The following is a 14,008-nucleotide window of genomic DNA, read 5'->3' as shown; positions in this document are numbered from 1 at the left end:
GTGAGATAATGAGAAACCTCTTATGAAATATGAAAGAGCATGTAATTTTAAGAAGGATTCAATGTTGATTTGATCAAAATTGGTTTTCAAATGGCTGAGATGTCCAAAAAAGTGATAATAATAAAAGGCGACAGGCGACAGGCGACGCCTTTTATTAGGATCTCTATGTTTCATGTTGTTTTTGGATATCTCAGCCATTTCAAAACCGATTTTCGTCAAATAAACTTTTGATATCCCTTAGAATTGCATGCTCTTTGACATCTCGTAGAGTGGTTTCTGAATATCTCGCAAAACATTAAAAGCTAAATCCTCACCTCAGCCAGAAAAGTGAAAGTATGTTGAATTTTCTTCATATTTTCTTTATTATTGTTGTCCACACATGACATCATGAACGCTAGTTGTCTCCTTATCCAGTCATTACAGCAAAAAAAAAAAAAAAAAAAAAAAAAAAAAAACTTTAAAAATTCATAATTTTTGCATCGATTGTGCGATTTTACTTTCACTGGTGTGTTCTAATAATGTTGCTGCATTCCTTCAATTCACATTGCTCTTTGGGTTTTGGTTTTCCTTTAACTACTAAAGCAGAAAATCACGCTGGAACACACGTAAGTGGAATTCTTTATCTGATACTAAAGATTACTATTTCAACCCCTGGGTGCATAAAAAGTATTTAAATGTCCTCATCATGAAAAAAAAAAAGTATTATTTTTAATGGCGCATTTACGGTCGAGGAGAAGAGAAATATGACCCAAATCTTTCCTATATAAGCTGTTCCAAACAAGGCCAGGATTCCATTCAAAATTCAAAATTTAAAGAATTTCGGGGCGGAGAGATATGATTGACATTGAGTATAGAAGCGCAGGCAGTTGAGACGTATATGGTATATTGACTTCGGCGAATGCTAGTTAATTAATATGATACATAAATGTACAAACCTAATGACTATCTGCAGAGGGCTAGGTCAGACACCATCGATAAAATATTGCATCAATGGCAGACCTACTGATTCTGATAGTAGATACTCTTTGGCAGAGATCAGCAGAAGAGCAGAAGACCAAAGTAATTAGCAGTGCTCTTTGGTGAGTGGAGACACCAAAGAGTGCCGATAAACCTCTTTGAGGGGGGAGACAGACACCTACCTCCCTCCGCGCGCGTTTTAGTGCGCTGTTTTTAAAGTGGCGCGCGGAATTGAATCGACCCGCCGGCGAGCCGAGCTAGCAGCAGAGCATTGCACCACCACCATATACCACCACCTGCTTATGTACCACCACCGTACCTGTCAGTGACCTCCTGTCCCAGTGTACCTGCACCGTACCACCGCACACGTACACACTCGTACCATCCGGAGAGTCTGGAAGTGTATCTGTTCGAGTGAGTTACCATTTTGTATTTAGGGCCTATATTTCATGTATCTGTTGTATTCTGACGATGACCTTCCAGTTGGTGACAGCCCGGTGGAGCTAGGCCTAGTTTCCTAGTCATACCGCCCGACCGGTAATGACGATAAATGTCCTTAGTCCCATGCCATGCTGGCCGTAGGCTAACTGCGACCAGCCCCAACACGCAGTACAACTGTGTATAAGGAGCGTCCCGGGGCTAGCCGTAGGCCTACGTCGTTATGCCCATGCCCCTCCGGCCTTGTACTTAGATGAGCGCATCTTATATAATAGAGCCATGCAAAACGACTCTTGTCTTAAAAATCAGATTTCTGTGGCTATGCTTCAGCTTAGATATACAAAGGTACCTTGAATTTAGTGACAATTGAAATTGAGTCAATTATATGTGGCATGTGGTTTGTTGCTTTCTTTAAAATTAAATAATTTAGGAGATTTTTAGGCCTTTGACTAGAGGGCATGTTAAAATTTACTCTTCAAAGCGGATGATACCCAATTCAATACACATGGATTGAGTGCATGCAGCAAAAACATATCAGTCAAAGTTTGAAAAAAAAAAAAATAGGACAACCCATTTAAAAGTAATGAATTGAAGTGTTAAGTTTTGATACTGCCATGACATTGGATTAGGAGACTACATTTGTAGCTAAGACGTAGTTTATGATGTCATGAAAAACAGTAAAATTTTACTGGTAAACTTATTTATGTGACTATAATTGAGGAACATAGAAAATTAAACACATTTTCACCTTTCTCACCTAATAAAGAGCACTTGACCTGCCTGTTCTGGATTTCACAGAGAATTAACCCAATGTTGTTGTGTTTTTCCTTGTTACTTTTATTGTCTCAGAGATGGTCTGAAGGAAAGGAAAGGAAATAGAAAATGGGACTAAAATGTCCAAGTAACAGTAGAAAAGCTTGCTGTCATGCAGACAATTCTTAAGGTGTTGTAATATATTTGTTGGTCATTTTCCATAAGTATATCAGATTGATGTTTTGTAATATTTTCCCCCCTCTCTGCTGGGTACACAAAATTTGTTGGTAGCCACCACAAGAAGCCTCAACATACTGCGCAACATACACTGCAAAATGTCTTCCCGCCCTCTAAAAATCTATTTCTGTGGAAGCATCCGGGGCGGCAGGCAGGATGCAGAGCTCTACGCCAAAATCATCAAGCAACTTGAGCATTACGGCAAGGTTCTGACCGAGCATGTGGGCCACAAGGATGCTGCTGTCACATGTAGGTGGAATAGATGATAACCTGCAGACCTAGCAGAGCAATACTCTGAGTAAGACCGGTGCTGTTGGAAAAATTTGAGTCTCATGTTTTGATATACCTGACCGATGAATTCATGTGTTTTGTTTCATTGATTTCTACCCAAAGTAGCATCTTCAAAATAGGTGACAGAAACAATGTATACATACATTCTATGACTGTATGCACATTGATTTTTGTAGGAACACCAGTGTTCCTCGAAATGGCTGGATGCATATTACAAAACAAACGTTTAGTTTATGAATAGGAAATTAATGAAGAGACCATTGAAGGGACTGTACAGTACTGGTTGAGGTGGGGATTCAGGTTTAGAACACTCCTAAGTGAGATAATGAGAAACCTCTCATGAAATATGGTTCAGAGAATGTAATATTAAGAAGGATTCAATGTTTATTTGATGAAAATTGGTTTTCAAATGGCGGAGATACCCAAAAAAGTGATAATAATAAAAGGCGACAGGCCACGCCTTTTATTAGGATTTCTTTGTTTCATCTTGTTTTGGGATATCTCAGCCACTTCAAACCCGATTTTTATCAAATAAACTTTTGATACCCCATAGGATTGCATGCTCTTTGACATCTCATAGAGCAATTTCTGAATATCTCACAAAACGTTAGAAGCTAAAGACTCACCTCAACTAGAACTGTACAGTCCCTATAACATGATATACCCCATGTGTTTCACATTGTTCCTGCATTATTATACCAGTATGTTTTGATACCATTTGCTTTACTTGCAGCCAAAACAGACGTGGAGATCTACGAGCAAGACATGGAGTGGCTGGAGGACTCTGATGGTAAGACAAAGCTTACATCATGTAAGGGTCTCATTAATCATTAACTCTCATTTGACCTAACCATAGTCAAGGCCCGTAGCCGAACCCCCCCCCCCCCCCATTTGCCAGCAGCACTCCAAAAAAAAAAAAAAAAGAAAAGGAAAAGGAAAAAAAGAACAAATTGGTCGCGGAACTCCCCCGGTTGGAAAAATTGCGCTGAAGCCTGTTTTTTTTTTTTTTGGGGGGGGGGGGGGTTTGTTTTGTTTTGTTTTTGTTTTTGTTTTTGTTTTTCGCCTGTCAGCTGATGAAACCTGGAAGTGACACAAGAAACAGACAAAAAAAAGTTGCAGGGGGAGCATTTTTTTTTTGGGGGGGGGGGTTTGGGGTGCGTGTCAGTTCATTAAACCTGGAAATGGTCCACTTTTTCTACTTCTGAACCCTCCCATAAAAATCTTGGTTACAGGTCTTGGGTCCCCTGTTTCCTGTTACTCAGTTTATATAGGATCCAAATAAACACAGTTCTGGTTGAGTAAGAAAAAAAGGAAAAGAAATGTGTACTCCATTCAGCTAACACAGATACCACTATGTGACAAGCACATAAAGCCATTAGCCTTTATTAATGGCCCCTGTTTTTCCCAAGACTTGTGAATAGTCTAGAATTGCACTTTGTTTATGAGATGAAGGGGAGAGCATCTGATTTGTGATGTATTTCTTTACTGAATTCTGTACATTGAATGCACATCCGTATGCTCTGCAACAACACCTGGGGCGCATTTCATGAAGCAGTTATGTTTCTGACAAACTGTTACAAGCTACTAAAATCCTTGCATCTGATTGGCTGAGAGCAAATTTGTCCGACAAAGTTGTCAAACAAAATAATTCATGAAATGCCCCCCTGAATGTATTGTTCAGTTACATATACGTGTACCATCCATGAAGGTATTTGTTTGTCATGAAGTGTATTAATGGTACACAATGTCTGCATATTAGGACACACCCTGTATTGGGCACACTAATTAGAAATAGTAGTATATTAGCTGATTATAATGCAGAGATTATACTTTACTTTAATAGACAAACGTGCCAAAGTATAATAAAGAAATTGTTCTTGTCATTGCCATAGTACTGGAGTATGTGCAAGTGAAACTGTAGACTTAGGAAAAAAAAACACAGCAAAAGACAGAATAGATCAATCAAATTCAATTGATGCTACACTTTTATATTTCAAGCTGGACCTAACTCCTTGCTTATATGACTTTTTTTCCGCCCCCCCCCCCAAAAAAAAAAAAAATATATATATATATACAAATGTATATACACTTATATATGATATAGATGCAAGGGAAAAAACAATAAAGATGAATATGGTAAAATTTACTTTAGTTATAACAATTATGGTCATACAGTATAAGTGTCATTCGTAAATGTAGTCGCATGTTAGTTTCCAGTTCATGAATATCTCAATGCATCGCCGTTTATTTCACCACCAGCTGTTGTGGCAGAGGTGACACAGACTTCAATGGGAGTTGGTTTTGAATTAGGGCGAGCAGTGGCATGGAACAAGAGGGTTCTTTGCCTCTTCAGACCTGGAGATGACCGACGTGAGTCAAATGAGTTTCTCTGTCTGAGCTAGGATCACAGCTGGCTTCAATTACATCCACTCAATACCAATGTTCATCCTAATTTATCGCTAGATAAGAATAGATTGATTAAAACTTGCATCAATACAAGTCAGTCACTATATTGTTATTTCACTTCTTTTTCTTTTTTTTATGTATTTTTATTCAACTGATTGATATCCAGACAAGAAGCATAGGAGATAAGTTTTGTGTGTCTGAAGGAATTTTTAGGGGCATTTGAAATTGTATGGCTGATCTTCATATTTCCCTACATTTCATGAATGTGACAGATGGTATGTGCAGTGCAGAAATATTGTAGTCAATAAGCATATAATATTTATTGTAAATCTGCAGTTGTGATTTTGGCCTAAAAGTGAAATCAAAAGATATTTTTTCAAGTAAAGTATATTTGATCATCAATCAGGTTAATTCAGGTCTACTTTTTACAACACTGAAAATCTATGGAATATCTCCTATGGTGTATGGTGTAAACTATTTCTTTGAAGAATGGTTTTGAAATTTTGCTTGCAGTTTACTGCATATTTGTTAATATGTTTTCCAGAATAGCTATTATGAAACCCCAGTATTGTATTTGTACATTCCTTGTGTTTTATTTAACCCATCTGTGACTGTCTCTGTTTAACTCGCAGGATTATCGGCCATGGTGCGAGGGGCTCACGACGGTAAAAACTTCCTTGTAAAGGATTACAAGGAGGAAGATGTCCCTGGCCTCCTCAAAGAATTCTTTGGCTATTAATTGTCAGGAATCAAAACCAATTTCAAGATTGCCAAAGTCTTCCACGTCCTTCTTCATCTTATGAGGGAAAAGTCCACTCCCAAAAATGTGTTTGTCATTAGGCAAGTCAATGCCTGAATGTGATGAGGTTGTGGGTAAAACAGCAGGGAATAGTTTTCCAACTCAAATTTGATTAGCAATTTCAGCTGATAAACAATATTTCAAAATAGCATCCTGCACACTTTTATGGAAGAAAACTGCTTTTACACAAAAGTTAGTTTGTGTAGCAGTGGTGTAAAAATGCATGGCAAAGTGCGATGCGATACAAGGAAAATTATTCCCTGAACAGACAAGTAGAATCAGAAGGCTCGTGGATGTGATTTCTCTATCATTGAACATTCCTTTAAATTTGTTGTTTTACTTGTACTATATGAATTGAATCATACCTTTGTTTTGATAACCATGAATTAATATACACTTTCACACATCATTACAGTGTGCCAGTAATATTGTAACAAAATTATGATTCATCTGCCAGCTGTAGAAGGTCTACATTTGACATTGTGCTGGATTTGTGTTATCATCCCTACTGCCAAAAAATATCTGTAAAGATGATTTACTAGGATGCCAGACTGTGTAGAGGAGGTAGGCATTCTGTGTACTCAATGCTGCATGATGTGTGAAATTAGCACATTCCCAGATATGATGTATTTTTATCACAAATTGTAGTAGATCTGTTTTAGCACTGTAGGGTAGGTCATTCCATTGCAGACAGGCATAATTACAGTATTTGATTTGCAATCTTATCAACATTGCATTTATACCTACCACTATAAATCATCATGCCATCGCACAGCGCTCTCTTGAGACCCAATTCCATGTGTCTTTAAATTGCAGAGAAGGATGACAAAATGATGATCTATGTACCAGGCAAAAATAAACACACATATTTGACTATGCAACACTTTGTACACTCATACATACATTCATACATCATGGAGACAGTTCAGGGGCTTGGGAATAAATATGGCAAATTATTTGTATGCAATGTACATGGTGATAAAATGAATGTGTGAATGCAACCCCCTCAGTTTTTATACCTGTACATACAGATATGTATAAGTTCATATTATTTTCTTTGAACCAACTTCTTCAATTCATAGGTGATCATACAAAGTGTACTGACAATGAGCTATCTGTTTAATACATTGTAATTTGTTTCTCAAGATTTGAGAAACATTTACCTGGTACATGTATGTAGTGATAGGTCAGGCATTGGTGTCCCAAAGTAAGCAATAGTGATTTGGTGATCAATTTCCACCTTCATTCTACCAGATTTGCTAATTATTTCCTGTACAGCTGTGTAAACTATTGAGCTATGCCTTATACATGTATTTGAAAAGTTGACAATGTACAGTGGATCAGTGTTTAATATTTTACACAGTAAATCTTTGTTTACTACAAAGTTAGCAGGCATTTCTGATTTCTCAGGATTACAGTCGTGAGTTGTTTAGTATTTCATGTTGTACGTGTATCACATACGGGTCATATGATTTGGATGTATGACGGTGTCCGTGATTTGTGAATGCTTTTCAATTCATGTATGCAGCACTGATAAAAGGCATTTTAAGAAAATTAGCAGTATCTCCAGCGATACTTTACTAAGCCTATTCAGTGCAAAAGACTGCCTCTGTAGTGTCATCTTGCAATAACTGAACAAGTTGACAGAAATTGTGTATAATTTCAGTGTAATTATGTCGCTGAACTAAAGTGTGTGAGTACTGTTCAAGTATGTGATGTAAATTTAACAAGACACTTCATGCTTCAAATTCTAGCCTGAAAGTACATGTACCAGCTCTTGTGCAGCTGTATGTCTTGCTCACACACAAAGTTTAAATTCTCATTGGGGTGTAGCAATTTGCACTTCTATTTTGAAAATTCAATATATGTAATTGAATGATTGTCATGATGCTTATTTTTTAGAAATATTAAAAAAAAACAACAACCCTGGGGTCAGTCTTTCATGGAAATTGAGATTGTTTGTACTGACTATGGGGCACTTGTGTAGAATAACATTAGAAGTACAAATGATGATTAAAAAAATGTATTTTACCAGATGTTTAACTTTTTTGTTACCCTCAAAGCACTGTCAATTGACCACCAGAGAGAATGTGAACAAGAAACAAATGTAAGTTGACCAAAAAAATAAAAAAATGATTATCATTTGTCAATGACTGACAGCATTTTTGATATACGTATGCTGCTACTAAATGTCTTTGTGTTGAAAGTTTATGAAATAGGACAGCTTCTAAACGAGCTCACAAATTTGGCTTTCTCACAACTAACCAACTAGACTGCTGTAGATGTCGGTACTGTACTTCTTAAAAGTTATATGTCGTCTACAGAGGGTAAACATGGTTTCTTGCTGGACCTCTGCTGACGTACAGAATACTGTATAACACTTGATGAGTCAAATACAGCAGTTCTTCATGTTTTCATGTATGTCCAATCTTTATTGTTCATACCAATGCAACATGATTTGTACACTGGAACAAAAGATTTGTTAAAATGGCTTTGCTAAGATAAAAATGATGAATATAACAGAAATCTGCACATTCATTGCTCTTTGTTACATGTATTTTGTCATTTCCAAACTACAAGTGTACATATACTTGGTCACACATCCATCAGAAAGAACAAAAAGCATTGTCATCAACATTTCAGCTTGTGATGAATGGACATTTTGTGAATGTGGTGCACCAAAGCAGGAGAGAGTGGAACATTTGTTCTCTGATTCATGGCAACAGTTATCAGAACAGTTAGGATGTAACTCTTTTTATTTCTATGAAAAATCTTCAGTCTTCCAAAGTTTTTTTTTTTCTGTTTGCTTCTTTTAGTTTTGTTTGTTTTGTTAAATGCTTGCCTAAGAATTCCAGATAGTGAATGTTTAAATTGGGGTAAATGCTTAAAACATGGTTACATCCACAGACTTAAAAACAAACCAGAAAACTGTCCATAATTCGGGCATCTATGGTTTGTGATGTCAAAACATTATTTCCGAAAAAAAAAAATCTCTATAAGGATTTGACTGTATCAGCGATTTAACTCAATTTTACAAATACATCTATAATATATAAAAGTGCAAACTAGAATTATGTCCACACAGGGCAGCACAGGGATAGATGTATTACATAACCAGGATAAAGATGGTAAACATGGACTTTGACTTGCACCCTTAGCAAATTCCTGGTCACACTCTATACACCTCTTGTAAAATAAACATTGTACATGTATACCAAAATTTAAACATCTAGTGGTCAACAATCATCAATTTCCACCAGAAAGAAACTCAAAGTTCACCATTTTAATCTAGCATCCCTACCAGTTTGATTATCTCATTTGCATGTTCAGCACAAACCGTCCGGCCTGAAACAATAATTTCACACTGGCGGAAGTGATTCTGAACTTGATGAACCATGTGAGTACAAAACTACCATTCAACTTGCAGCCTTATCGCTTTCATAAACCAACAAAAGCAACAAGGTTCTAATACACTTGACCATAATACACACATTGCTGTTATTATGCCCATAGAATCTAAGAATTGCTGCGATGTCCAATATTTCCCTACAAATAATGAAACAAGTCTTCCATCTTTTTTTTCTTTTTTTTTTATTTCGGTGGTGGGTAGGGGAACTGTTGAGCCTTTTCAGGCAAATATTTTTCAAAGATACTGTACAGTGTATATGGGTCACAAAAGTTTCGGAGTCCTTTAATAATGGATGTGGGGAAGTATTTGAATGGTATCATATAATATTAATCAGATTTCATTGTCATGGTAGAAATTGTGACAAAATACAAGCATAAATGTGTATTTCTACCATCCCTCAAAGGGAATCATACTATCCGCTAGTACACTGTCAAATATACCAGTGGAGTTTTCATCCACTGCATAATGGGCAGACATCGATTTGGAAAAGTCTAGACTTGTATCTTTGTCTGTGTCAATATTGCGATCAAGCTGAATAGCAATGCTAGACCTTTGCAGCAGCATATAAAAAGGATTATTTCCACAATGTACAGATCTATAATAATGAAAGAAAAAAAAAATCACTCAAATGCATTGCACAGTACGAGGACAGCCGACCTCTATAATCATCCACGAGTACAAATGTGGATGATACGGCTAGACCTGTTAATAAGAACAAAAAGGTGTATTAAAAAGGTATACATTATTTACATATATATTATGTACCCTCAATTTTTTTGAATGCGTGAAAAAGAATACTGTTGAAGAGTACATTTGTATAATTGAAAAGACAGCAATGACACAATAAATGGTAAGCTTTGTTTGAAACACTCCTTGGTTACAACTGAAATGAAATATAGATGCCAATCAAGAAATGTGATTGAAAGTGGTATGCAATGTACCATTTCAGACAGATGCAAACCACTAAAATTGAGTGATATAAATAATTGAGGGTCATATACGTGTACAAAGACATATTCATGCATACTGTAAAAGTGGAAATTTTTGCGCATTTCGTGCAACCAGAAGCTGGCCCGAAAATAAAAGCACACAAATATTTTTTCGTGCCATATGTTCCAGTAGTTGATGTCTTGATTCCACGGAATTAAAAAAATGCGAAACTCTTCTTACCCGGCTAAGCGCAAAAAATTAGTCGCGTGAAAATATCCACTTTTACAGTATGTCGGTGTCTAATTATCAACAATTGATATTTGTCGAACACCAGTATTGTCTAAGATATTTGGTGCTATTGTACCAAAAGGCATTTTCTCTGCATTGGATATCAGCAAATTATGCTGCTTGTTCTTTTTTTTTTTTAAATAAAGTAAAATGCTAGTTTGATACTCATGTGTCAATAGATGAAGTCTACTTTGACAGCAGATGGTCCAGTTAATACTGTAAAACTAGAACTTTTTGCATGTATCTTTAATTTCACGAATTTGCAGAGAATTGCAAAATGAAAATGCTTGTGAAAGCTCTTGTCTACACTATATGCATTGAATGTCAGTGGTAATTCACCAAAATATCATGCCGGCAAAACAGGCGCTGAATCTGATTCACAAAAATTTCATGATTTACAGTATTGTATTCAAATCTTTTGTATGCATGCCTTTACAGCACAGGAGGTTCCTGACAGACCGGCTTGCAGCTCATAGCAAGAACTAAAGCATGGAAAATGGTTCCAAATATCGAAACACATTGAACATGTACAGGTGGCTAATACTGTACACATTGGTACTGCATCTTACGAGATAATCCATACATTTAAATACATTGGTACACAAGCCTACAGATATGTGTAGAACAGTCATTCTAGCCAAAACGGATATGGAATGTTAACAGAATTTTCATCACAGTAGCTTGGGGAAGTTACATACCATGCTTCAAGCATATACACTATTTTGTTTTTGAAGTCAATAGGCAAGAATACAATTGGAAGAATTTAGAATTCAGACTAGCAAACTTTGATAGGACTTTACTTTGCACAAAGAAAAATGAAGATAAAGGACTGGCACGGGTACCTGAGAGTAGACAGCAATGCTACAAGATTAAAAAAATAAATAAATAAATCATAATCAGCTTAACTTTGAATATTGCTTCCACGGGATGTGTACCAGAAATTGATCAAGGAACAAAAATTCCATCAACATAACATATGAATGTGAATGTATGTGTGCATGTATGTGAATATGCATATAAGTATGTCTAAACGTATTACTTCTCCTTTTTTTTTATTCAATCATGCACTCAGTTCTCTCTATACTAATAAACTCATACTTGGAATTTTGAATCCAAAGGTATGCAGCTGGCATTTTGTGCCGTGAAACAGAACAACCTTGGACATACATCGATAAGGCAATGTTGCGACAACCACCTTGTGTGAGAAAAAGAATTTTTCTTCATGACTTGTGTGCCATGGCAGTGTATTATTGCATCTACTGTCTACCATAGGTACCTGTACCTGTGCCAGTCCAATTGAGAAATTTCATTTTCCACTGTGACATATCACTTGAATAACAACTACAGAATAAAGGTGGTCACATGATTTTGCATCTGAAGTCAACATGCTCACAATGCTAGAATTCTTTATATGTCATAAACTATAAATCTTTAAAACTTGGCAAACATCAGCAATGACTGTTAAAAAATATCATTACAATAACAAAATACTTCATAGTTCTGTCGTGTATGTCCATAACTGTACATTATCAAAGATGAATATATACATACACACACACAAGCGCATTTATAGAGGGTGCATTCTCGGTGATAGATTCATGGACGGAAGTGGAACATATAAACTCTTTGAGACAAATCAATTTCTACACCATAACTACACTCTCTTTTATGTAGTTGCCCCTTGCTTTGTGAGTCATCTATTCTTTACAAAATAACCTAGTTTAAAGAAACATATCTTCTCTACCAGAAGGGTGCAAGAGACTTATCCAAAGAACCATTTGCCAGTTTCAATTATTTATTGGAAAAGTGCAAGCAATCGTAACCCTAGAAACTGTGACATCACATTACAGTGCATATTTTATTTTCCCCAAGGTGAAACTTGTCTTTAAAAAAATCAACGTTGATAAAAGTGTGCGGAGCAAAACCAGAAAGCGTCCTGAGGTATATGTGTTTTGATATATAAATCTATATTCATAGTTTGGCAAAGTTTGGCTCAATTTTCATTTTCTGCTGACAGTGAACTTCAAAAAGTGCCACCTTCAGCGAGAAAATGGTGCAACCTATTACTTCATGTGTCTTTTTGGGTGGAAGTTGATGCAAAATAATCTGCAGTCTGCTTTGTCAGGTTAAAAACTTAAAGCTCTCACACCTTTCAACATGGGGAAAAAAAGTGAGACAGCCTTTATCTTAATTCACATCTCTTTACTGTTGGTAACATAATGGCAGAAAGCACTGATCCATTCATGTATGTATGTAGCAGCACTGCTAACTCAAGATTTATTTTACAACCATTGTGTATTGGGATGCTACTGATTAATCACAAGGCTTGAATAATAAGACGGTTACTCTTCCAGTCTGTAAAATCACACCTTTGCGGTTATCAGAGCAAAATTTTACCATTGCCTTTATTAGCAAGGCTCGACATCACCTATTTTGTCTGGTGGCCCATGTGGACCACTAAAATCTTTAAATCTGAAATTCTAGTGATTCTGAAAAGATATGAAGTGCCTCAAACGGCAGAAGTGACTATCCATTTGAATCTCAGGTGCCTGACCGGGCCACTAAAAGATACATTTGGTGATCCGACATCAGTTTTTAGTACCCTCGCGGGCCACTGAGCCACCTGCTAATGTTGAGCCCTGCTTATAGGCTGGCAGAAGAATGAATCACAGAAAGGATGCTGAACCAAGCCATTTCCATACTTAATCAAATTATGCAGCAAAATTCTACATAAAATAATGTCATCTTGGACTTGCATTCTGCTCCAGCATCATGAGGAAACTAGAATTGGATGGAGCAGATTGTGGATGATGAATATGTAATAGTTCAAGATCTCTCTCCTCTGTTTTAGTGGTCTGGATATCGGGGCAGAAGAACACAATGTTCCTTTTACTGAATTGATTGTCCGCAGTAATTAGTCAAAGCCTTATTTCAGAAAACCAATTTAGCACTGACATCTCTACACATGATTAATTCACTGATTCTACAGAGACTACAAAAGTGACTTCACTTGGGAATGCAGAACTCACAGTACTGAAATGTTCATTTCGGGATGACAGAATACTAAAAACCATTTTAAGGAGAGTAGATATTGCATGGATATGTATTCTTAGTGTCCATACTACCTATAACTCTGTTCCTGAATGACTATCAAAAGTCATCCTGACCTCCAATGATGTCACAGGGTCAAAGGTCAACTCCAAGGTCAAGGGTCAACTCCAGTGTCATCTCTCCAACTTGCCTGTCTCTATGAGCCAACACTGTTGGCGATGTCACTTATTTTCACATGGGAAAATCTACACCCTCATTCCTCAACATCCTGATCTGAGGTGATGCAATTGAATCCTATATAAAGATGACTACGTCTGGCTGAAGTCACAAGATGGAAGGTCAGACAAAACTCCACGTGGATTCCCTCCGCAATGATATCAACCTTTACAGTCTGACGGGTATTCCATGGATCCTCCTCTACCAGGGAACACTCAAACATAAGTATTAAC

At 36.7% G+C, this 14,008-nt stretch overlaps 1 protein-coding gene across 1 annotated transcript; it reads left to right on the top strand.

Moving 5' to 3' along the window:
- The first annotated feature begins 1,288 nt into the window (after positions 1 to 1,288).
- On the top strand, positions 1,289 to 8,406 carry LOC140236442 (5-hydroxymethyl-dUMP N-hydrolase-like). Its single transcript, XM_072316370.1, has 5 exons — positions 1,289 to 1,371; positions 2,440 to 2,634; positions 3,410 to 3,466; positions 4,936 to 5,046; positions 5,715 to 8,406. The coding sequence occupies exons 2-5, from the start codon at positions 2,484 to 2,486 to the stop codon at positions 5,819 to 5,821; spliced, it is 426 nt and encodes a 141-aa protein (XP_072172471.1). The 5' UTR covers positions 1,289 to 1,371; positions 2,440 to 2,483; the 3' UTR covers positions 5,822 to 8,406.
- The last annotated feature ends 5,602 nt before the right edge of the window (positions 8,407 to 14,008 follow it).

This window comes from Diadema setosum, chromosome 1 (assembly GCF_964275005.1).
Source record: "Diadema setosum chromosome 1, eeDiaSeto1, whole genome shotgun sequence".
NCBI classification, from domain to species: domain Eukaryota; kingdom Metazoa; phylum Echinodermata; class Echinoidea; order Diadematoida; family Diadematidae; genus Diadema; species Diadema setosum.
Note: the sequence above shows the minus strand (reverse complement) of the source record. Positions and strands in the feature narration are given on the sequence as shown.